Source organism: Scylla paramamosain, chromosome 45 (genome assembly GCF_035594125.1).
Source record: "Scylla paramamosain isolate STU-SP2022 chromosome 45, ASM3559412v1, whole genome shotgun sequence".
Lineage (NCBI taxonomy): Eukaryota > Metazoa > Arthropoda > Malacostraca > Decapoda > Portunidae > Scylla > Scylla paramamosain.
This window is the reverse complement of record NC_087195.1, coordinates 10,856,002-10,879,569: the sequence shown is the minus strand read 5'-3', so window position 1 is coordinate 10,879,569 and position 23,568 is coordinate 10,856,002. Positions and strand designations below refer to the sequence as shown.

The 23,568-nt window shown below is 41.9% G+C and overlaps 1 protein-coding gene across 7 annotated transcripts in view; it reads right to left on the bottom strand.

Moving 5' to 3' along the window:
• Positions 1-23,568, bottom strand: part of LOC135094239 (uncharacterized) — a 124,262-nt gene that overhangs the window by 4,104 nt on the left and 96,590 nt on the right. For 5 of the 7 annotated variants that reach the window (XR_010263670.1, XR_010263672.1, XR_010263668.1 and 2 more), the window contains one exon: positions 7,775-7,879. Coding sequence is in view for 1 of the 7 variants with exons in the window: in XM_063994163.1 (XP_063850233.1) it covers positions 7,777-7,879 (103 nt within the window). In the remaining 6 variants the exon portion in view is untranslated. Of the gene's footprint in view, positions 1-7,774; positions 7,880-14,822; positions 14,975-23,354; positions 23,555-23,568 lie in introns of those variants that run through there. The other 2 variants (XR_010263669.1, XR_010263673.1) reach the window with 2 other exon arrangements.

Genomic DNA, 23,568 nt, shown 5'->3' with positions numbered 1-23,568 from the left:
TCACCGAGTCTTGGCGCCAGTTTACCAACAGCATCAACCACCGGACAAGTGTGAGCTCCATGTGGCATCTCATTAATACAGTTGTGAGGAGGAAGAAACCCAGCGCTCTTCATCATAGTCCAGCTCAGTACGCTCAAGATCTTCTTAATGGCTGGTGTGAGCAGTCACGTGCACAAAACCTTCCCCACCACATTCGTGATGCTCTCGACTCTAATGACACTCACCGCACCCTTCGTCTGATGGGTGCTTTGCTGCAACCAGACGAAGAGGATGACAGGCCCATCACTGAAAGTGAACTTAGTCGTGCCCTCTCTCGGAGCAAGGCATCAGCCCCAGGGGAAGACGGCATCACCTACTCTGTTCTCAGGCTCCTTCAGAAAGTTTCTGGAAATCCTCTTCTCCGGCTGTATAACGTCTGTTTTCGACAGAGATGTGTGCCGCGCGCCTGGACCTCCAGTATCATCGTACCGATTCCAAAGCCCGGCACGGACAAGTTCAGGCCTATATCACTTACATCCTGCTTTAGCAAGGTGATGGAGCGCGTCCTCCTCAATCGGCTGCTGTTTCGGCTTGAGAGCAAGTTATCTCCCAGACTCTACGGCTTTCTTCCCCAACGCAGTACGCACCATTGCCTCGTGGAGTTGTACGCTCGCCTCACCCCAACTAGTGTTGTCGCTTTCATAGACCTGAAGAGCGCTTTCGATGTTGCCAACAGGGAGGTCATTCTCGACCAGCTCGTGGACTTCGGAGTTACGGGCAACCTCCTGGGGTGGGTGCGGGAGTACTTGCGTAACAGAACCTCACGTGTTTTGTTCAAGGGTGCGAGCAGTACAGTTCAGAAGTTCGAGCTTGGTACTCCTCAAGGTGGCGTTCTTAGCCCATTCCTTTTTAATATCTTGATGCACCGTATGCTTTCCTTACTTCCTGACGTCCCTGGCATCACAGTCACCTGTTATGCAGATGACATTTGCATCCACGCGCACACACCAGCAGTCCTACAGCATTTCCTCCACTCGTTCTCTATCTCGTCCTCTTTGTGTGGCCTCATCATTTCCCCAGAAAAAAGCCGTATTTTTACTCTTCGGAACCCGAGATCCCTCCCAGCCTTTACCGTGGGGCACAGTGTCATCCCTGTGTGCACACAGTATGTCTACCTTGGTGCGCCTGTGAGAATTCTCTCATCCACGCCCGCTCGTCAGCGAGTTCATCCTGTGGTTCGTGATCTCCTGACTCGGCTGTAGTTACGCCTGACTCCTCTTCGGTGGCTCCTTAATAACGCTACTGGTGTCTCCATCCCCGTGGCCAGGACGATTTACACTGCCTACATTCGATCAGTCGTTGACTATCTCTCCCCTGCGCTTGTGCAGCTGCCCAAATCTACACTGGAGCCTCTGGAAAAATTCCAGAACACAGTCATGAGACTCATCTTAGGCTGTCCCATGTCCACCAGGATAGTCAACATGCTGCATGAGCTTGACCTCTCGCCACTAATTGAAAGGATCCATGCAAATGTCACCTATTTCACCGTCAAGTGCCTCCACTTCCCCCATCTCTCCTGTCACTATTCGCAAGTCATTAGGACCTTCCTTCAGCCTCATCCCCGCCTGCCTCGGCTGCAGCCCGGTGGCCGTGCTCTCATCAAAACTGTCTGCTTTCAGCTGCAACGTTTGGACATCAATGTTCCTGTGCCTGACATTTTCCCTCCACCTCCACCCTGGATGCTGCCACTCCCGATGGTCCACTTCACTCCCACCTACAAGGCTCACCCTCCCGTCCTGCAGAAACAACTAGCCCTGGACGCCATAGCATCGGTCTCGGCTACCATCGTCACGCCACACCACCTCTACACGGATGGGTCTGTGCAGGCGGACGGCACAGCAGGGTGTGCAGTTTACTCTCCTGACGCGGCACCTCCAGCAGAGGGCTGGGTTGGACGTCGGCTGCCGGCTCAAGTCCAGCTCCACCTTTTGTGAGTTGCACGGCATCCTAGATGCTGTGAGTCTCCTCTGTGAAAGACGCCTCAACGGTGTCGTCATATGCGACTCCCAGGCAGCCCTTCATGCCCTTTCTTCGCCAAACCCAGTCTGTCGTCATCTGGTTAACAGGATCCTGACGGCCCTGGCCTTGGCTCATGACCGATTGTTGGTCATTAGGTTCCTTTGGATCCCCTCCCATGTCTCGCTAGCTTACAACGACACAGTGGATCGCCTGGCTAAAGCTGCTTGTGGCCTGCCTGCCTGCGACGCTGGCCCTGCCCCCTCCCTCCAGTGCCTCAGGACCAGGATCCGAGCAGCCTCCCTACTCTCTACGGCCGACAGGACTGCCGACCAGAGGGCGGCCAGTGTTACTATTCAGCACTATGATGCCTTTCGTCACCATCGCTTCAAGTATCGCCGCCGGGGGCTATGGGTGAGGAGGCATAATGTGGTGTCGGCGCAGCTGCGGCCCGGCTACCGCCCACTGTGGCAGGTGGCTGGCTTGGGAGACGAGCCTCACTACACCTCCTGTCCCCTGTGCCACTCTCCCAACTCGAATCACTTGCGCCACTACTGCCTGGACTGTCCTGCTGTGGGAGACCTGCTCCCGCGCGAACAGCCTCTCCTCGCCGTGTGCCAACACCTGCTGCAAGGCGACCATCTAGACCTCATGTTAGCCCAACACCCACAGTTTGGCGGCTGTTAGCAGTGTCTTTCATTTACCTCCCCTCAACTATTTATGTCACCTTTGACCTTTAGCATTCATAGTTTTTTTCACTGTTGTACTATTCTTTTATTTTGGTGTTTATTTTTATTTATTTTTTTTTTTTACTTTTTTTTATTAATTCTTATTTTATTCTATTATGTTTATTTATTTCCTGTTTTCTTTATTTATCTACCTATTTCTTTGTTTAATTTCCTTGTTTATTATATTTATTTCATTATATAATTTTCTTTCTATATTGATTTTCCATATTATATAATTTATTATTATTATTATTATTATTATTATTATTATTCATTATTTTATTATTTTTTTATTTATTTATTTTCTGTCGTTACTGTTCTAACTTCACTTGTTTTGGTTATTGTTATTGTTCTTGTTATTGTTCTTGTTGTTAGTTATTATTGTTCTTATTGTTCTATTACTGTTCTTCTGTAAACTTATGTTTTTGACTGTTGTACTATTCTTTTATTTTGGTGTTTATTTTTTTTTATTTATTTTTTTTTACTTTTTTTTATTAATTCTTATTTTATTCTATTATGTTTATTTATTTCCTGTTTTCTTTATTTATCTACCTATTTCTTTGTTTAATTTCCTTGTTTATTATATTTATTTCATTATATAATTTTCTTTCTATATTGATTTTCCATATTATATTATTATTATTATTGTTAATTATTATTATTATTATTATTATTTATCATTTTATTATTTTTTTATTTATTTATTTTCTGTCGTTACTGTTCTAACTTCACTTGTTTTGGTTATTGTTATTGTTCTTGTTATTATTCTTGTTATTGTTATTATTGTTCTTATTGTTCTACTACTGTTCTTCTGTAAACTTATGTTTTTTGATCGTATGTATAGTCTGACGCCTGCCTTGTGCGCAATAAATTTATCAAACAACAACAACTCTCTCTCTCTCTCTCTCTCTCTCTCTCTCTCTCTCTCTCTCTCTCTCTCTCTCTCTCTCTCTCTCTCTCTCTCTCTCTCTCTCTCTCTCTCTCTCTCTCTCTCTCTCTCTCTCTCTCTCTCTCTCTCATCTTCACACTCGATAAATAAGACTTTTATAAATAGACCTGAAACAAATGGAGAGAGAGAGAGAGAGAGAGAGAGAGAGAGAGAGAGAGAGAGAGAGAGAGAGAGAGAGAATGTAATTGACTTTTTAGTATAAACTGGCTACTTCATATTTTAGTGGCATAATCGTTTCATTAAAAAAAACTTCCTACTCTCTCTCTCTCTCTCTCTCTCTCTCTCTCTCTCTCTCTCTCTCTCTCTCTCTCTCTCTCTCTCTCTCTCTCTCTCTCTCTCTCTCTCTCTCTCTCTCTCTCTCTCTCTCTCTCTCTCTCTCTCTCTCTCTCTCTCTCTCTCTCTCTCTCTCTCTCTCTCTCTCTCTCTCTCTCTCTCTCTCTCTCTCTCTCTCTCTCTCTCTCTCTCTCTCTCTCTCTCTCTCTCTCTCTCTCTCTCTCTCTCTCTCTACTATGGGTACCATTAATTAGAATTTAACAAAGTAAATCCTAACAGCGTATTTTTTTTTTTTTTTCATTGCATAACATTTATTTCTCTTGGACATCAAAGAAACAAAAACATTTTAATTAAATTTTGTCAGCCATTTTTTTCTGCTTTCTGCCTGAGATGTCTTCTTTTAATCTCTCTTATTTTTATTCATTTCCCATTTTCCTATTTCCTTGTTTACTGTCATTACGTAAGTCTATGTTATTTTTCCTCCTTCCTTCCTTCCTTCCTTCGTTATCGATTTTGACTCTTTCGTGGTCCATTTGTCATTGTTTTCCTCTTTGTTTCCCCTTTCGGTACCTCATTTTTTTTTATTTACCTATTCTCTGTTCTCCTATCTTCGCAAAAACATTTTCTTTTCTTTCTACCTCATTATCCATTTTAAAATCTCTTCCCCGTCCGTTTATCATACTTTCCTCTCTGTTTCCCTCATTTTTTTCCATTTATTTATTCTCTACTCTCCCATTTACGAAAGAGTACATTATCCTCTTTTCTTTCTATCTCGTTATCCCCTTTTTGCATTCTTTTCCCCGTACGTTTGTCATACTTTCCTCTTTGTTTCCTCTTTCGCTGCTTCACTTTTGCCTCATTATTTCCCTCCTGGCAGGGCTGCACCTTGGATCTCCAACGCGCCCTCACAAAACTGTATAACCAAGAACATTGCCTTTAATACCTATACATTCTTCCTTCCTCTCCTCCCCGTGCCTTCAACTTATTCCTTGCAGCTGCATGTGGGAGAGAGAGAGAGAGAGAGAGAGAGAGAGAGAGAGAGAGAGAGAGAGAGAGAGAGAGGGGAGGGAGGGTTAAGGGAAGAAGGTGAAAGAAGCAGACGAGATGAAACGAAATGAAACTGCAGAAGATAAGAGGATGGGAGAAGCGAACACAGGAAAGGAAAGGAAAGGAAAAGAAAAGAAAGGAAAGGTGAGAAGAAAAGGAGAGAAGAAAGAGGAGAGAAGGAGGAGGAGAAAAGGAAACAGCAACAACAACGACAACAACAACAACAACAACAACAACAGCGACGACGACGACGGCAACGAGAGAACAAGGAAGGAAAGATGAAAAAGAACAAGAGAAAAAGAGAAAAAAAAAATTGAAGAGAAAATAAGAAAAAAAATAATAAAAAGGAGGAAAGAAGGAAAGAAGGAAAGAAGGGGGAGGAGGAGGAGACAGCGGCGGTGAGGTGAAGCAGAAGCATGATACGTATAATGCACACAACGGATGCAAATTATCATTTAAAAATCTTGCAAAAAAAAGTTAGGAATGCTAGGAACACCATTTTTGCAACTATTCGCCAGACGAGGCCAGCAGGGGAACAGCAGCAGCAGCAGCAGCCCTGTCCTCGAGCCCTCGTTACGTTAAAGGGGAACAATTAAATGCTGGATTGTTTTATTAGGCTAACAGGGTGAAGTATCAAGTATTAAACCTTATTGAGAACCACTTCTGCGCCGCATCTCCACTACTACCAAGCTGCTCTACGTAGTGAACTGAAGTGACAAGGGTTTTTCAGGGTGTTTTTATGGTTCTAATGACAGATTAATAAGTTTTCTATATTCTTGATAGATTCGGATTCACTCAGAAGTTTATTCCAATACACATCGGTTATTCTTCGCGTACATGGCTTAAATAACATTGCTAACAACAACAATAATAACAGAATAGTGATAGTAATGATAATAGCAATCGCAGTATTAGTAATAGTAATAGTAGTGTAGTAGCAGTAATGCTAATTATAACATTAATAATGATAATAGCAAAATAATTATAATGATAATAATAATGGAAATAATAATAACAACAGCAATAATAATAATAATAATAATAATGATGATAATAATGATGATAATAATAATAAAAAAAATAAATTTCAATAAAGATAATACCAATAATTATAGCAGCTTCAATAATGATGATGATGATAACAACAATAATGACTAATAGTAATGAAGGAGGAGAAGAAACACTCGAAAACCCGGCTAATTTATGTACGTGGCCTTTGAAAAACAGTTGTGGTGAGAGCAGAACGTTCCTGTGTGCGGGAAATTACCTGCTTGGTTTAAGTTAGGCTAGGTACGAAGGCAGTGAGATTGGGAGGAAGGGGGAGTTTTCGGAACTCAACCGCTATATGTCGTTGCTGCCTCATCTAACTGTAGGAAAGAGAGCTAAAATATTGTTGTAGTAAATCCCAGGTGCGTAAAGATGCACAGAACATTATCATCATGATACTATTGAAATGATGTGTCGACTTTTCAATATCCGGTATGGATAATATTGACAATGTGGTCAAATTTTTTTTTTTTTTTGTGTGATTATCGAGTAAACTGCTAGCATTATCTTAAATAAAGCATATTACAAGTATAAAAAACTATTGATTTGGACGATGAAAAAATAAACAATCACACTGCACTATATAGTATGACACAACCTACTCACTAACATCGTGATATATAGCTCTATTTTTTATTTATTTTTTTTTTTTTTTTGTGGGTATTTTAGCATCCCTCTCACGAAGCGAGCGACAAAGTAATGGAGAAGCAAAACAAACATCTCTCAGGCGATCCTGCTGCTGCTGTAGTGTCCAGCTGCCGTAATCCATTGTTTAGGGCGTAGTAGAGATGGGCACCGCACCAACATTCACCTTCTTGTCCAACAACGTGTTTCTTAAGTTCAAGCAGCGCGGCCGAGTCAGGTGTTTGTTTTGGTTAGAGATACAGCATTACTATCGCCAGGACACTCGAGGTGCCAACTTTTTTTTTTATTAAAATTGCCGTTTCCATAAACTAGGAAGGAGATGTATGTACTTTGGACTTCTGAGTGTCACAGACATGTTGCCTTTATGTTTACTGTCGTCTAGATTAAAGGTAGGTAAGTAGGTAGGTGTGTGTGTGTGTGTGTGTGTGTGTGTGTGTGTGTGTGTGTGTGTGTGTGTGTGATAATGAATAAAGGAAAATAATGACCAATCGTAGTTAACAAGCCAACTGCTACTCAGCACAGCGAATAAGCAAAGGGACCACAAAATAGCAGCCACGGACACACCAATCCAACATGATTTTACGTGCTTATATATAATATAATCTCAAATTCACTTCCTTAATTATCACTTCAGTAAGCTTAATCAGACGTCAATCACCTGGACAAACAAGCAACCAACTTACCATCTGGTCAGCATACTTCTCTCACCTGACAAGTTAAATCACTTTACCTGCAGTCTAATCACCCTTGCAGCTTATTCCCTCGCAAAATGCTAAACTTCTATAACTTCCCATCTGATCAGCATATTCATTTCTCCCCTGATAAGCTTAACTACTTAAGTGTTGTAATCACCATCTGTTCAACCTTATCACACCTACCAACCTCACCTGGTCAACCTATATCAGCTCAAGCTAATCACATTACCTAACGTGGCTTACCTAATCCCCATACCTGGACAAACCTAACCCAATCACACCTATCCATTCTAATCCTCAAGTCTTCAACCTAATCATTCACAATCTCACGGGTTACACATTAATTCCACGCACTGAGTAATAATTTAACATTCTTTCCATTACCAAACTCTTACCTTCACTCCTTCACCGCCTCCTTCAGCCTTCCGCCACGAGACCACCGCACCTCGACCTCTCTCTCTCGCTGCGAGTCGTGGAAGGGACCGAGCAGGGCCGCCAGGCTGGAGGAAAACGAGACAATGATCCCTATTCTGAAACACTTCTGCGCCGCACCTCCACTAAACTAATAAGACTCTAAATGAAATTGCACAGGTTTTCAAAGATGTTTTCATGGTTCTAGTGACAGATTAACACGATTTTTGTATTATTAACAGAAGAAACGCATTTGAGAACCCGGCTAATCATCTCTGTGGCATTCGAAAAAAGAAAAAAATGGTGAGACAACAAATGAAGCGTTTCAGAATACGTAGCTATACTCGTAATATAAGTTCTTTTTCTATCGCTGGTATTAATTTCTGTGCGTTCGTATGATTGCTGGCTTGTATAAGTAAAGTTATGGATTGTTTTGAGAGTTTTGTTAAAAATATCGATGTTTTTTTAAGTTTGTAATTAACGAGTGTGAATGATTGTATGTCTCTCTCTCTCTCTCTCTCTCTCTCTCTCTCTCTCTCTCTCTCTCTCTCTCTCTCTGACTAAATATTATTCGCATGTAAGATGAACTCCCAAAATATAAGAGTACGATAAGTAAATTGATTCGGAATTAAAAGAAGTTTCTGAGAGATTATGAATGAGTGCCAGACCCGTGAACGAGACGACACAATGATTACTGGATTAATATACGTACTACACAGTTTCCTTAATAGATCAAAAGACGAAAAAGAAAAAAAAGAAAAAAAAAAACGTTATTAAGAAAGGTCATTTGATCTTAGAAAACTTATTATACTGATCAACTGATGATGATAATAACAGTGAAGGAAGGAAAATAGGAGGAGGAGGAGGAGAAAGTGCAGGTAATAATATAGAAAAAACGAGATAGTAAATAGTCATAGGAAGTGAAGGTAGTTGTAATAGTAGTAGTAGTAGTAGTAGTGGTGCTGGTGGTGGTGATGTGATGGTGGTGGTGGTGATGGTAGTAGTAGTGGTGGTGGTAGTAGTATTAGTAGTAGTAGTAGTAGTAGTAGTTGCCTTTGCTCTCACCACGACTGTTTTTGAGGCTACAGAGATGATTAGCTCGGTTTTCAGGCATTTTTCCTGGCTTTTTTTTTTTTATTTACACAATTCAATTTTCTCCTTTTATATTAAATCGATGCTTTTCTTTTTTCCTGTTAATTATTGTGCTGTTGCAGATCGCGGAATAAAATAATGTTTCTTTTGATATGTTCATGTCTCGCTGCTCTCGTTATTCTTTTTTTTTTTTTTCTTTATCGCTTGTAAAGTATTGATAGTCTTTTTTGTTCTTTATTAACGTTTCAAATTACCAAGGACAATAATACTTTTTCATCTATTTACATTTTGTTGTTTTGTGACATTTAAATATTCAGACTTTTACTCCGTAGAGTAAAACATCGATGCTTCTTTTTCCTAACTAATAAATGTTCTTTTGAATTGCTAAGTACATATGATAAAGATTTCTTCCAGTCACTTAAATTACTTAAATGTGTGTGTGTGTGTGTGTGTGTGTGTGTGTGTGTGTGTGTGTGTAGTAGAAGTAGTAGTAGTAGTAGTAGTAGTAGTAGTAGTAGTAGTAGTAGTAGTAGTAGTAGTAATAGTAGTAGTAGTAGTAGAAGTAGTAGTAGTAGTAGTAGCCCTCCGCCATGATGGCGGAGGGCTGCTACTACATGCATGAAAATGCATGAAAATTAATTAATGCATGTAAATCTTACTTCTAATGCATGAAATCTTACTTTGTTTATTCATAAATTTTTAGGGTAATTTCAAGCATCATAAGCCCTCACCTATACCTGTCGTCACTGCTAAGGGTACCGTACCGCCTTGTGTCCTTTCATGCAATTATTAGCATATGTACAAGGCGCGACATACCGAGGCTCAGGTAATACCAGTGGCGGTAAATTTAGTGCTAGAAATCAATAACCTGAGCCTGCCTCCAAAGAGCGCGGCGAGAGACCCTTCCCGTCGGGCCATCCTGGGAGGCTTAGCGACGCGTGACACACACACACACACACACACACACACCAAGCCATGCGTTACATCCCTTTGAGGAGATGGTGGTGCCCGCGGCGGCTCTCACCGGCAATAATGTTGGCGGCAGTATATGTTTAATAAGAGACAAGACAGCCATTTGCAACAAGCCAAAAGCACTGAAATCCACTTTGCATTCAAAACATCAGAGTGACTCGAAGGCTACTAGACTCACAAGAGAAAAAGAAGTAGGAAAAAAAAAAAATCTGCATGTAGTGTTTAAAAATGTAGCAGAGGAAAAGCTTTGAATCACGGTGGACAAAGACACCTTAAGAATTGGGTGGAAAAAAAGCTTGCATGTACTCTCCTTGGTTTCACTTTTAACTTTTTTTTTTTTTTTTTTCATGGGAGAAGTTGTGTGATGGGAGGAAGTCGCATCAGACTACACTCCTTTTCCCTCCATGTGCTCTGTAGCGGTGTTGTCTTGCTTGTTGTCCACTGTATACAAGGTGTAACGCGAGTTTCTGCAAATACTGAATGACATGAAGGAACGTGTAATTCTAAGTAGGAAATGTTCTATACACATATGCATTTTAAGGCTTTGTTTACCCGTTAGGTTAGAGGAGTTGAAAATGTATGGGACTCGCTATACTCGCCGCACCGAATTTTGGCCGGTGAGGCGGAGTTACTAAGGGAAATTCCCCAGTGTTGCCGCGTCTTCAAAAGATACCACGGAACGCCCACCAGCCTTCCGCTCTCTCTCTCTCTCTCTCTCTCTCTCTCTCTCTCTCTCTCTCTCTCTCTCTCTCTCTCTCTCTCTCTCTCTCTCTCATTACATAATATAATACATTTAATAAAACTGCACGTCTACTTTATTTATTTAGTTTGACTTTTTTTCCACACCACCATTGAGGTAAAAGTCTAGGCGGTGGGCGGAGTCAGAAGAGCGGCAATGTCGCTCACGTCCGCTGATATGCCAAGTTTACTATTTGAGGAAACGAGACCTTTGTATAGAAAACATTGTTTTGATATTTATCTCAGTGGTGGTGGGTGACAAAAAATCATAACAATGAGAAAGCCACAAGGGTTAAGGAGGTGAATCGGGGTTACAAGAAGGAGTAGACAGTGTTATAATCTATAACAAATTACTTGTAGCACCACTGGGGAAATCCCCGAGCTCTGCCTCACCGGCCAATATTCGGTGCGGCGAGTATAGTGCGCTGCTATGCGTGTGCTGACGTGACGGACAGACGGCTGCATTGTCGCAGTCTCGGAGGTGCCACTTATTTAATCTTATTTTTTGCAGGCTGTGGAATATTGCAGTATCTTATAACAAGACAAATTATATAAAAAAGCACGTAATTTACCGATAAGTATTACACGACAACATTATTGCAGTGATTATAAGTACTCCTTTAAAATGCTACGTGGCATCATCACTCAGCTCTTTTCAAGGTCGCTCGGACTCGCTGCCCCCTCCTCCCTCGCTTTGATGATGCCACTTAGCATTTTACAGGAGAGAGAGAGAGAGAGAGAGAGAGAGAGAGAGAGAGAGAGAGAGAGAGAGAGAGAGAGAGAGAGAGAGAGCCTTTAGCAGACAACCAACATCTGGGGGCTGCTGCACTGAGGTAATCATGAGGTGAATGAAAAAAAAAAAAAAAAAGAAATTCCCCTACCAGATACCAGATTCAGGAAATATATCTTTCACAATATTTTCCCGGTGAGGAACACGTGAGTGAGGAGCGCTCGCTCGGGGCTGTTCAGTGCAGGGACCAGACCTTATGACCAGCTTATTATGTACTACCTCACCCTGCTACACACACACACACACACACACACACACACACACACATACAGATAGATAGATACGTGGTGTATTGACCATAACAAGTAATACAATAATAATCAGTTCATGACACATACTCTTGCTTACAAACTTTAGTATCACGATCCATCATGACACACACACACACACACACACAGTATATCTTAACACAATACATTTACCTCAAAGAACTATGGAGACCTTATACAAAGATCACTAAGAGATTGGTGGTGCCTCAGAGAAGCCCTGACCCTGCCTCAAGGAAACGGTTGCCTGCTTTATGACCCGAATCACGACAAGCAAAACCCGTGACAGCAACAACAGGAGTGACAGACAGCACGCGCCGCACTTCATCCAGCGTTCCATGAATTCTGGAACGATATGTCAGGCTCTCTGCCTTCTATTTGAGTTGTGTTGTTTCAAGAGAGGAAAATCAAGACACTTCCGGGGCTACTCTGCCCTAATCCACTGGTAATTTTCCATGCAGTTGTTTGGGAAAGTGATAGCTAAGTGATATATATATTTTTTTTAAACTATTACGAGAGCTTCGGCTCCTTCACACGCATAAAGAGTAGCATGCTCACAGGAGCCAAACAACTTTGAGGCACTGCGTACTTGTCCACCAGGAGCCGATGGGGCCAAGAGTGTGAGTGATGTGTGGACAAGTATGTGGCGCTCTGTCTGGGCCACCCCTTGTGGGATTGCCGGCCTGGCACATAGATAGATAAATTGACCTACTTGTATACGTGTAGTATGTGTGCGGACAGGCACGAATGTAGGAAAACCACAGATATTACGATACTATAACAATGTCACAGTATTGTGTACGTACACAGCCACCAACATTAACCCAGCCACCGCCTTCTCCCGCCCCGTGTGCCCGTCCTTTCCGCTACTGCTAAGTGACTTTTGTCGAAGGTTTCACTTTTACTTTCAAATATCAACATGACTTTTTAATAGTCATGTATTTTTATCATCCGAAACCCATGTATATATTTTTTTCCTTATATTCATACATGTATCATCTATCAGTTCTATATTTTTGTTTTTGCTTATTTAGAAATATATACTTTTTCATAATTCATCTTCCATTCATAATTCATCTTTTTGGTAATCTGTCTGCACCTGTTTTTCTCCATCTTGTCCCCGGAGAGAGAATAAGAGCACATCACAGTAATTTTTCCTTTCCCTCCCTCCCTCATTTCTTTGCCCTCACAGTTCTCTCCCTCTCCCTCCCTTTTTCTCTCTCCTTCCCCTTTCCTCTTCCTGATCTAATCCATTCTCTCATAACATAAGAACATTCTAAGAAGATAAGGGACGCTGCAGGAAACCGTCAGGCCTACACGTGGCACTCCCTGTACTGTATGACCTGACTATGCTTCTAGTGAACCCTCCGTCTTTTTTTTCTTCCTTTTCATTCCTCGCGTACTAAAACCTTATGTATCCTTTGTTTTCTGAACTATTTCGTCTTCAGGCTCTTCCCAACCACAGCCCAGTAACCTTTGCTTTTTACTCCAGTAATATTTGTACCGCAAGAACTTCACATTATCACTGTGCGTTGTAACATTACTGCATAACAGGAGTAAACTGGTACAGAACACACATACAGTTAAGAACAGTCACACGGAGCGTGGGAGAAACACTTGGATGGCTGGCAAGGAAAAAGAGAAGGAACAACAGCCTCATCTCTCCTTTCCCAGTCATGTAAGAATGTTCTGTGGTAAAAAATTTGTTCCATTGGATGCACACTTAGCATATCTGAGGTGCTGCGGTGCAAGGGAAGTCTAGCTTGTCTTTTCTTGTCTTCTATCTCATACTTTTATACTTTCAGTTTTATCTTTTCCTTTGTGTAAAACAGTACAACATTGTGACCTAAAGGTGTGTTCTTTCTTCTTTTCCTTTGTGTTGCTTTGTGGCGGCGAGCCGCAACACTCGGGGGTATTGAAGGAAAAAGGAGCAAGGCACATAAAGGCAAGGCAGCGCCGACAAGACTCGCAACACGAAAACCTCTTCTATTCTACGTGGTTGATTTTTTTTTAAATTTCTAGAAAACTTCAACGCTCAGATATGGCAGTAAGACAAGCGGTATGTAGTGTGGGGTAGGGAGGGGCCTGCACGCTGCCAAAGCCTTGAATGGAGTTTGGAGTGGGGTAGGGTAGGAGGTTTTTCTATTCGACCACTATGTTTAATCTTTTTCCCCTTTCTGGAACACATATATGCTAGTAAACCCCGTGGTCTCGTGCAGTGTGGAGAAGGCAGGGGCTTGCAGACCTCCTCCACGCTGCAAAGCCTCAGTGGAATGTGGAGAGGGGAGGGGCGTGCAGGCTTCCTCCACGGTGCAAGGTGGAGTGTATGAGCACATCCGCTTTGAACTGCAGCAAGAGGCGGAGCAGCTGCCCGTTCATCGTGAGGAAGGAGTTGGTGGTCACCGCGGGAAACTACGAGTACTTATTAAGAGTTACTACTCTGTCATAATACGGCGTTACATCTTCTTAAAACAAGGGAAACGAGGCGCCAAGTAATGAAGATATTCTGAAGCGCATTGGTCTCTCGTAAGGACTATTTTCAATGGCTACAAAGATGACAAATCGTGTTCTTATGGGGGTTTCTCTCACTGATGATGCAGAATCCATCCTAAACTATAAATACAGTCATAAAAACACACTTGAACACCATAGTAACTTCCACTAGAGGCTATTAAAAGTTGCCAATATAAGATTCTGAGAAGTAACACTTCTTGCACAGGCGCGGCCAAGACAGCGCGACTCGGCGACACCTCAGGCAGCAGGGAGCCGCCACATTCTACGAAGCATGCAGAGCGTTAGAACAATATTGTGAAACACTTCTGCGCCGCACCTCCAATACATTCAAAAAAGCTCTAGTTGAAGTCACACGCGTTCCTAATGTGTCTTTACGGTTCTAGTGACAGATTAACAAGATTTCTATATTATTAACAGGAGAAGCACTCGTATGAACTCAGCTAATCATGTCTGTGGCCTTTGAAAATAGTCGTGGTGGGAGAGCAAAGCGTTTCTGAATACGGACCTGTTCAACTGTCACTAGCGTTATTAATCTGTCACTAGAACATAATAAAAAAAAAAAAAAAAGAGAAACACCCTTAAAATCCGTGTCACTTCAAGTAGAGCCATATGAATGTATTGCACATGCGGTACGGATGTGTTTTTATATATTGCCCTTACGTGAGGCGCGTCCTTCCCAGCGATGGGCGGCTGCTACTCCCCTCAAAAGCCGCATAACCATCGTAGTAATGCCTTCGCTGGAAAGGCGATGTAATGACAGGAGGGCGCAGGGGATGGAGTGTGAAGGCCAGCAGCGCCTCGCAGTAGCCACACTGCCAATAAACAAAGGGATTTTCACCTTAAACCCAAAATTGGTAAACAAACACCAAACAGTTGCTTCAGATATTTCCATGCGTCGTGTTGGTGAGTCAATCTGTAAAGTTCCATGTGCAATACTTCGTTATTTATCACTATTACTACTGCTGCTGGTGTGTACTACTACTACTATCACTGCTGCTGCTACTACTACTACTACTACTACTACTACTACTACTACTACTACTACTACTACTACTACTGTTTAACACTTCATGACAGTTAAGTAAAAACCATCCACAATTTCCACCTCAATAGTGATTTGTTCAGGCAGGAACTTTACATATTCGCATCCACTAAATCATAATTAATAAGCATTTAGCACCCACGAATAAATCCATTCATTTATACCCGATCGGTGTCAAATGTATTCTCCTCTTGGAAACAAATTACCCCATTGTTATTTACAGGAGGAGCTGAAAAGACAAGACCATAGTGGATATAAATACTCGTACCTGGGAACCATTAATCTGTGTATACTTCAAATCATGACTTCCATTCTCTATCCGTTCACACCTGACTTTATCAATCAAATGACTTGTACATGTCTTTACATAATAATAATAATAATAATAATAATAATAATAATAATAATAATAATAATAATAATAATAATAACAATAATAATAATAATCGGTTTATTAGGATATAGGCAGTAGAGAGAGAGAGAGAGAGAGAGAGAGAGAGAGAGAGAGAGAGAGAGAGAGAGAGAGAGAAACACAGAAACAGACAGACAAAGAAAGATTGCGTGTACTAGTATGTGTATATATTATGTATTAAAAAAAAATGTTAGAGGAAGAACATAAAAAAAAAAAACTTTCCTCGTTGCCTGGCGATAGATGACAAACAAATGGGACAGTTATGAAGGGACGCTGCGAGGGAGTATCAGGCCATGAAATACACGGCGGCCACCTCGAGGCTCGCGTGCTAATGAAAGTAAGTCCCGCCCGCCGCAACAGTGTGCCATGAAAACCCGCGAGGAAAAATCCAAAAATACAACGTTAAATTTCAAGACCCAGGGGTGGAAAGGTGGAGCAGGTAAAGGCACCGCTGTTATAAGCACCACATGATTTTCCATGATGTTTTGTGTGTAAGATCATCTCTTAGTCACTTTGTCATATCCTTTATACCACTTTAAAACCTCCATCAAATACTTTTTTAACCTTCTTATCGTATCCTGACTACTGTCTCTAAAAATTTTGCTTGTCATCCATGTCATATTCCCAGTAGTCGGGGGCGTCAGGCCATACATAGCACACACTCTCATCCACACTAATCCGGCCAAAGGCGTTCCAGACACAGGGATGCTTATTGTACTACGGCACTCTGTCTCGGGGCATCTTAGCGTTGCTGCCGGGTTACAAGACCACAACTCCGCGGTTTGTGTCACGTAGCTGCTCGTATTCTCTGCTGAAGAACAAAGGAATACAACGTGAAGGGAGGCACGCACAAGATGTCTTCGACCGATAGGGTGTTTTCAGCTACACAAGCATTTGAAAGTAGATATAAATAAAATAAATAAATGAATGATAAATGAAAAAAATAAAGGTGAATTAATAAAATGTCCTTGCTAATTATGTTCTAAATGTATTTTACTCTATTTTAGCATTGTTATTTTTAGTATTATACGTGAAAGGAGCCGGACTGGGGCACAAAAACACCGGGGAAGGAGAGATGTCCATTAATTTATCGCTCTTTCTTAAAAAAAAAAAAAAACTTAACAAGATTTTGTTTTGGTCCGGTGACTTTTCTCTCCCCTTCCCTCATTATTTTTCTCTAAGTCACAATTTTTTCACTTGTACTCACATGATCTAGGACTTGAAAGTGTCATCCTTTTGTCTAAAACTTTCCTCCTTCCAGTTTCCTACTCGCTTCTCTCACCCACAGTCTCTTAGGTTCTACTCTCACTTACTCCAAGACTAGACAGAATGTTTTTTTTTTTTTTTTTGGTCCAACATATTTCTCCGCTTCTCGCTTTCTTCTTACTTCTCTCACTCACAAAGTCACAATCACTCAATTTCCATCTATGCTTACTCCAGAATTTGACAGTATTTTTCTTGTGTTTAAAACTTCCTTGCTTCTCGTTTCCTTCTTGCTTGTTTCACTCACCGCCTCAATCTTCTTTGTCTTCTTCTCATAAATTTCGACATTTGTTTACACCAGGACTTTAAAGTATCCTCCTTTTGTCTAAGTCTTCTCTGGCTCTTGTTTTCTTCTTGCTTCTCTCATCCACACCATCTTAATTTTTCTTTTCTTTCCTGTAACACTACACAATGTAACACTCCAACACCTTGGCGGCCTCATTATGGTGAACTTGACTGTGTGTGTGTGTGTGTGTGTGTGCACGGGCGCGCCTTTCTACCTGTCTGTGTGTTTCTCATTTCCGCCTCGCCGCACTCCATTTTCTTCCTTCCTCTCTTTCCTTCCTCTTTTTGCGGCTCCGTAATTTTATTTTCTTTACTTGTCTACTTTTATGTGTATATTCCTTGCTGACGGCTTCTAGTTCATTCCCTTTCTTAAATTTCCTCTCTCTCTCTCTCTCTCTCTCTCTCTCTCTCTCTCTCTCTCTCTCTCTCTCTCTCTCTCTCTCTCTCTCTCTCTCTCACACACACACACACACACACACACACACACACACACAAACTATTCTTCTACAAAAAAAAAAGTAAGCCACTATTCGTTATTTCTTTGTGCTCCGTTGTGTCCCCATCTCTGGTCCTCGCCCTCCTTGGTCCTTCCTTCGATCGATCCCATTCCGCGGCGCTCAGCTCTTACACATCCTCGGGTGCAGCCTCACAACGATGCTTTTAACGAGGAACGCAGGGGAATCAAAGGCCTCTGTTACCCTCCTAAAACCCCAGATAAGGTGCAGAAAATCCCTGATCATAGTGTAGGAAAGAATGCCACTGTTTTCTTTCTTTCTAATTCGCTTTTTCCGAACACTAAGTTCCGTGGGAGGAATAAAGAACAAAATAAAAAAAAAATGCAAAAGCAGGCGGATTGAGGGGATGATGGAAGGTGTGAAGAAAAATACCTAGTGGTAATTACGTGAATGGTTAGGGTTGGTAAAGTTGTGTAAGGGTTAAGCTAGTAAGTGTGGTGGCGAGAGGCAGAATTTTTCAACCTTTTCCGACCTGAGCACCTCTGTACTCAGGTCTGGGCAGTCCACTCACATTATGATACACTTAGCTACATTTCATAGGCTAGTCTTTGCTGCACTCTAAAATGGTAGACTGTATGTTGGTTGTTGGTGGTGGTGTGGCCGGAATGTATTTGAATTCCATATGCTTCCAAAATTTATCCAGACGTTTCTTGAATGTACCCACTGTCTCACCTTCAACGACGCTTCATGAAAATCCGTTCAAGCCTCGTTGAAGCTGAGACACTGAATATATTCAAGAAACGCCTGGATAACTTTTGGAGACTCTCTCTCTCTCTCTCTCTCTCTCTCTCTCTCTCTCTCTCTCTCTCTCTCTCTCTCTCTCTCTCTCTCTCTCTCTCTCTCTCTCTCTCTCTCTCTCTCTCTCTCTCTCTCTCTCTCTCTCTATATATATATATATATATATATATATATATATATATATATATATATATATATATATATATATATATATATATATATATATCTCTCTCTCTCTCTCTCTCTCTCTCTCTCTCTCTCTATATATATATATATATATATATATATATATATATATATATATATATATATATATATATATATAGTCCGTGTTACTGTTTTCTACCTATGTCTTTCTGTCGGTCTGCAGTTCTTTTCACTCTCTTATTTGTAGTGCAGGAGCATGCGTGGATGTGCATGTTGTCCTACATATCTATATTCTATTCTCTGTATCTGATCAGTGACTCTCCCTCGCCAGTCACAGCTTCCCACCCAGTGCAGCACCATGTGACCTCACTGCTGTGTCTAAATCAATCAATCAGTTAGGTAATAATTCATCCCCTTCACCGTCTCCCTCAGTCTCCAATATCTTTCTTCTTTCTCTCTGTTCAAAAACTCCCTCATTTCGACTCCTGTCCCCGCTTAATCCTGCATCTCCTTGGCTCCCTTGCTCCGCTGTTCCCTCGCCCTCTCCTCCTCCTGCTCCGCCCCGACACACCCTTTCTCCAGGGACCGCGCCGCCCTTACCTTCAGGGAATCCAGAGTGAGTTTTCCTTTTATACTGCAAGGCGGTATTTCAGTTACGATGGTCCTGGTATTTCTCTGCAGCAGTGAAAATGTTTTGCTCGATTCCAATATGCAATTTGGTCTTACTCTAATTTGGTTTCTACATTACATCGCATTCAACTTTCAGGAAACGGACGGCGAGGGTAGTTTCTCTTTCTTTACTTTTTCAACTTTTTTTTTTCAACGCCGTCTCCCTCTCTCTCTCTCTCTCTCTCTCTCTCTCTCTCTCTCTCTCTCTCTCTCTCTCTCTCTCTCTCTCATTTAGGTTTCTTTCCCTCACAAGGGACGCGGCAGACACAGCGCAAGTGAGCGGACCCGCAATCAGAAGTCATACTAAGAACGTGACTATAAAAAATGTGGCAGCGAGTGTTGGCCGTCTGGCGGGGCAGGGCGAGGCAGAGCTCGCGTGAGAGCTGCGTGACCCATACAACTCAGGAAGCAGCAAGGTGCCCGGGATCCACTGATTTGCAAGTTAAGGGACAGAAAAGAAAAAAAAAAAAAAAAAAACGTAAAATTTGTGCAAATTTCTTTTCTTTTTTTTGTATTTTATTTTTTTTTGGTTGTGTTTGTGTGTGTGTGTGTGTACAAAGGTATGTTTTGTGTAGGAATATTATATTATGTGAAAGAAAAAGGGGTATCACGCTTAAAAAAAGTACATGTTTAAAAATGTTGTATAAAAAAAAAAAAAAAGATGTATCTTGTTAAAATAAGGCACATTTTGCCCAAAATATTGTATGGGGAAGAAAATGTATATCTCGTAAAAAATAAATAAATAAATAAATAAAAAAGAGAACACTACATGATGTGAAGGAAAAAATGTGGATCTTGTATTGAAAATACATAATTTTTGTGGTAAAAAAGTGATTTCATACAGTAAAAACTGAATTTCCTGTAAATATGTATTTTCTTTAAAGGACATATTTTATAAGAAAAAATGTATTCCGCCAATGGAAAGTTGCATTTTGAGTAAGGAAATTAAATTCTGTGGAAAAAAAAAAATAGTGTATAAAGTAAATTTGTGAATAACAGTACATTTTTGTACAAGGAAAGACAATTGTGTACAAGAACGAACATTTTGCGTATGAGGAGATGCATTCTTGTAAAAGAAGTGTTTAGAGTAAAAAGAAAACACTTATTTTGTGTGTGTGCTTTCTCTGTTTCTGCGCGTCCGCTGCTTTCACAGGCGTTGCTTGATCAGCGAGCAGCGCCGCTTAAAGGAGAGAGGAGGAGGAGGAGGAGGAGGAGAAACCAGCACGCCGCTGAACCAAGCAGGACTTAAAGCACTCCATAAAGGCAACGAGGGGACTGAAGAAATGTGAACGACACCAGTTCCCGAAAGGTGAATGGGAGAAGTCTAGGAAAGAGAGGAGAGGAGAGAGGGAGAGTGAAAAAAAAGAGAGAAGGAGGAGGAGGAGGAGGAGGAGGGGAGAGATGGCAGTGTGAGGGAAGAGTGAGGAGGACGTGAGGAAGGTGGACAGGCAATTTAGGAAATAAAACTTGAGGAAAGAGAAGAGAAGAGGAGAGTGAGAGGTGAGGGGGGAACGAATTAGTAGGAAAGGGTTACCAAATTATGATTCCAGTCACATGATTGGACCTGAGAGAGAGAGAGAGAGAGAGAGAGAGAGAGAGAGAGAGAGAGAGAGAGAGAGAGAGAGAGAGAGAGAGAGAGAGAGAGAGAGAGAGAGAGAGAGAGAGAAAACGACTTAGTAGAAAAATGTTAACAAAATTATGATTCCAGTCAAATGATTGGACCTAAGAGGTGTAAGCGCCGTACGACGCTCATTAATGTATTGTACTGGAGGTGACTGAAACGAGCTGTGCAGTACGCGCTCTTTGTATTCAGAAGCGGTCAAACCTGTGAATTAACATATTATCACTAATACGGATAAAAACACAAAAAAGTATATCAGTAGATAAAACAAGTATTGCAGTACATTAATGTCATGACACTTCACTTCGTCAATTCCCTAACATATGTGAGTCAATACAGAGTTACCTACATTGTAGTGGGTTAGGTCGGTTCTACAGATGAACACCACCAGCAAGTCGCCCTCTCGTCTGTGTGATCTGATGTACGTCATTATGTTACGTTAAGTGTACTTATATTAACATACATCATTAAATCCTCACAATTACGTATCTAATTACTATAAGTAGTTACATTATGTTGACACGCATCATTAAATCCTCATGGTACATAAGTATCTGTTATCTAATACTATGATGAATACATACACAGTGCGGGGAACAGGCGTCCTCTTGGTTGTATGCAAGGGATTCCACTTGGGGATTTACCAGGATCGGGGATTTACTGATTTAGGTCGGGGATTTACTGGGATTAACTCTCCGCGCCTCCCGAGACACGTCTGACGTATAGGCGTGACTGTCGTGAGGTGGCTTTGGAGACGCTGGTGGGCCCCTACAGCCTATGATGTTCATTATGCTGTGGGTATGTTATCAACACTCACGTCACAACAACCGACCATTCAGCGAGAGAAATAGTTGAGAGGGCAAGTTCAACGCGTCCCCTCGGCCCTACACTCCCCTCTCACTCTGTTGTGCCGGCGCGTAGGCGCGCCATACACTGCTCATGTATAACAACCAAGTGCTACAAATAATATAACGCTAACAAATAAAACATAAAATGTCACATTACAATGTACGTATGTGCGTATCTCTAGCCGTCGTGTAAGGTGTACATATACGGCGGCTACAAGAGGAGAGAGAGAGAGAGAGAGAGAGAGAGAGAGAGAGACGAGAGAGAGAGAGAGAGAGAGAGAGAGAGAGAGAGAGAGGAGAGAGAGAGAGAGAGAGAGAGAGAGAGAGAGAGAGAGAGAGAGAGAGAGAGAGAGAGAGAGAAATTAGGGGACTTATTCACATCACTAGTTCCAGACATAATACATTTTATAATCGGTCGCCGGGTGAGTTCAACACAACACATGTTTGCTGATCATCACAAACACTCGATGCAATGCGCATGATAACCTCTCTCTGGTCCAGGTGTAGTGAATTAAGCTTATACATCATGGTAAACATATTCAAGGCAGTAGGTAGCAGGTTAGGAGCATTTTCGAGGCTCATGCAAGAAGCCATCAGGCCTACACGCGGCTGTTCCTGTATTAAATCTACGCATTTCTGCCTGTCATCCCCATAAATTAATCAATGAATCAGTCTGTCTAATCTTTTCAATATTTTTGGCTCAGCAGCAACAGAAGCAGTTTCCTAAGATAATTACGGATGCATATTCCAAATTGGTTTATATAAAAATGATCTATGCTTGCCTTGTTTGCTTGTCGTTACACACACACACACACACACACACACACATACCAAAAGTTACTCGTACATAACAATTACAAGGGCATTCCCGGCACGTCCAGTAAAGCCAATGACCCGTCTCACATCGCATCACATCAACAAAGCAACACCATCTTTCCTGCCCAGTGGCCGCACACCCGCAACTAAAAAATATATCTCCCTTAAAGCTACACAGGCGCTCCACCACAGAGACTAGAAGTGGCCGGATAGCACACACTGCCCACGCCTTTACTATGCACGCAGCACATTATCAGCAAAGTGTGTATTTATGTCCCTCACCAACAAACGTTTAACGGCAGAGATAATTTCCCGTTGTTTTTACTTATCTATTTTTCTTTAATACACCTCCAAGAAAAAGTAGTAATAGAATACACCTTACTTTTCACTGACCGAGAAAATTTGATAATTTGATAACACCAAGATAATTTGAGTTTATGAACATCGTAATTTATAATCACTGAGTGCTTCCCGCCGGGATAGCAAATTTTTTTTTTTTTTCTGTCACAGATCAAGTGATCTAAACGCACAGCTCAGGAAACACACACACACACACACACACACACACACGGATAACTGTTGTACTGGCCACACGCTTGTATTTCTGGATTCTCAGTGATAGTTTTTATTTTAAACTTTGCAACACGAGTAGTACTAGCAGCGGCAGCAGCAGCAACAGGAGTCGCCGTTCAACACAGCCACTTCCTTTTTCCCCCCTTCCCTTCTCCCTCTTTCTTCTTTCCTTCTCTCACCTTTGCTAAATACTCGTACTTTACCTCGCCTGGCAAACACAGGGAGCCTAGCCTGCATGATACACACGCTTACTCAAGTCACACCTTACAAACAGATCATGCTGGAAAGGTATTCCTCCTCCTCTTCCTCCTCCAGCTGCCTCTCTTCGCTTCTCCATTGGCTGACAGCGTGAGCAGGGAAGCCCGCCGCCACGTGATAGGCCAGCCTGGCCGAGGCTCCTCCCTGACTGGGGTGCGGAGCAGCCAACGGCTGCGAAAGACAAAGCACAGGGACTGATTGGCAGCGGGGCGGGTGTTG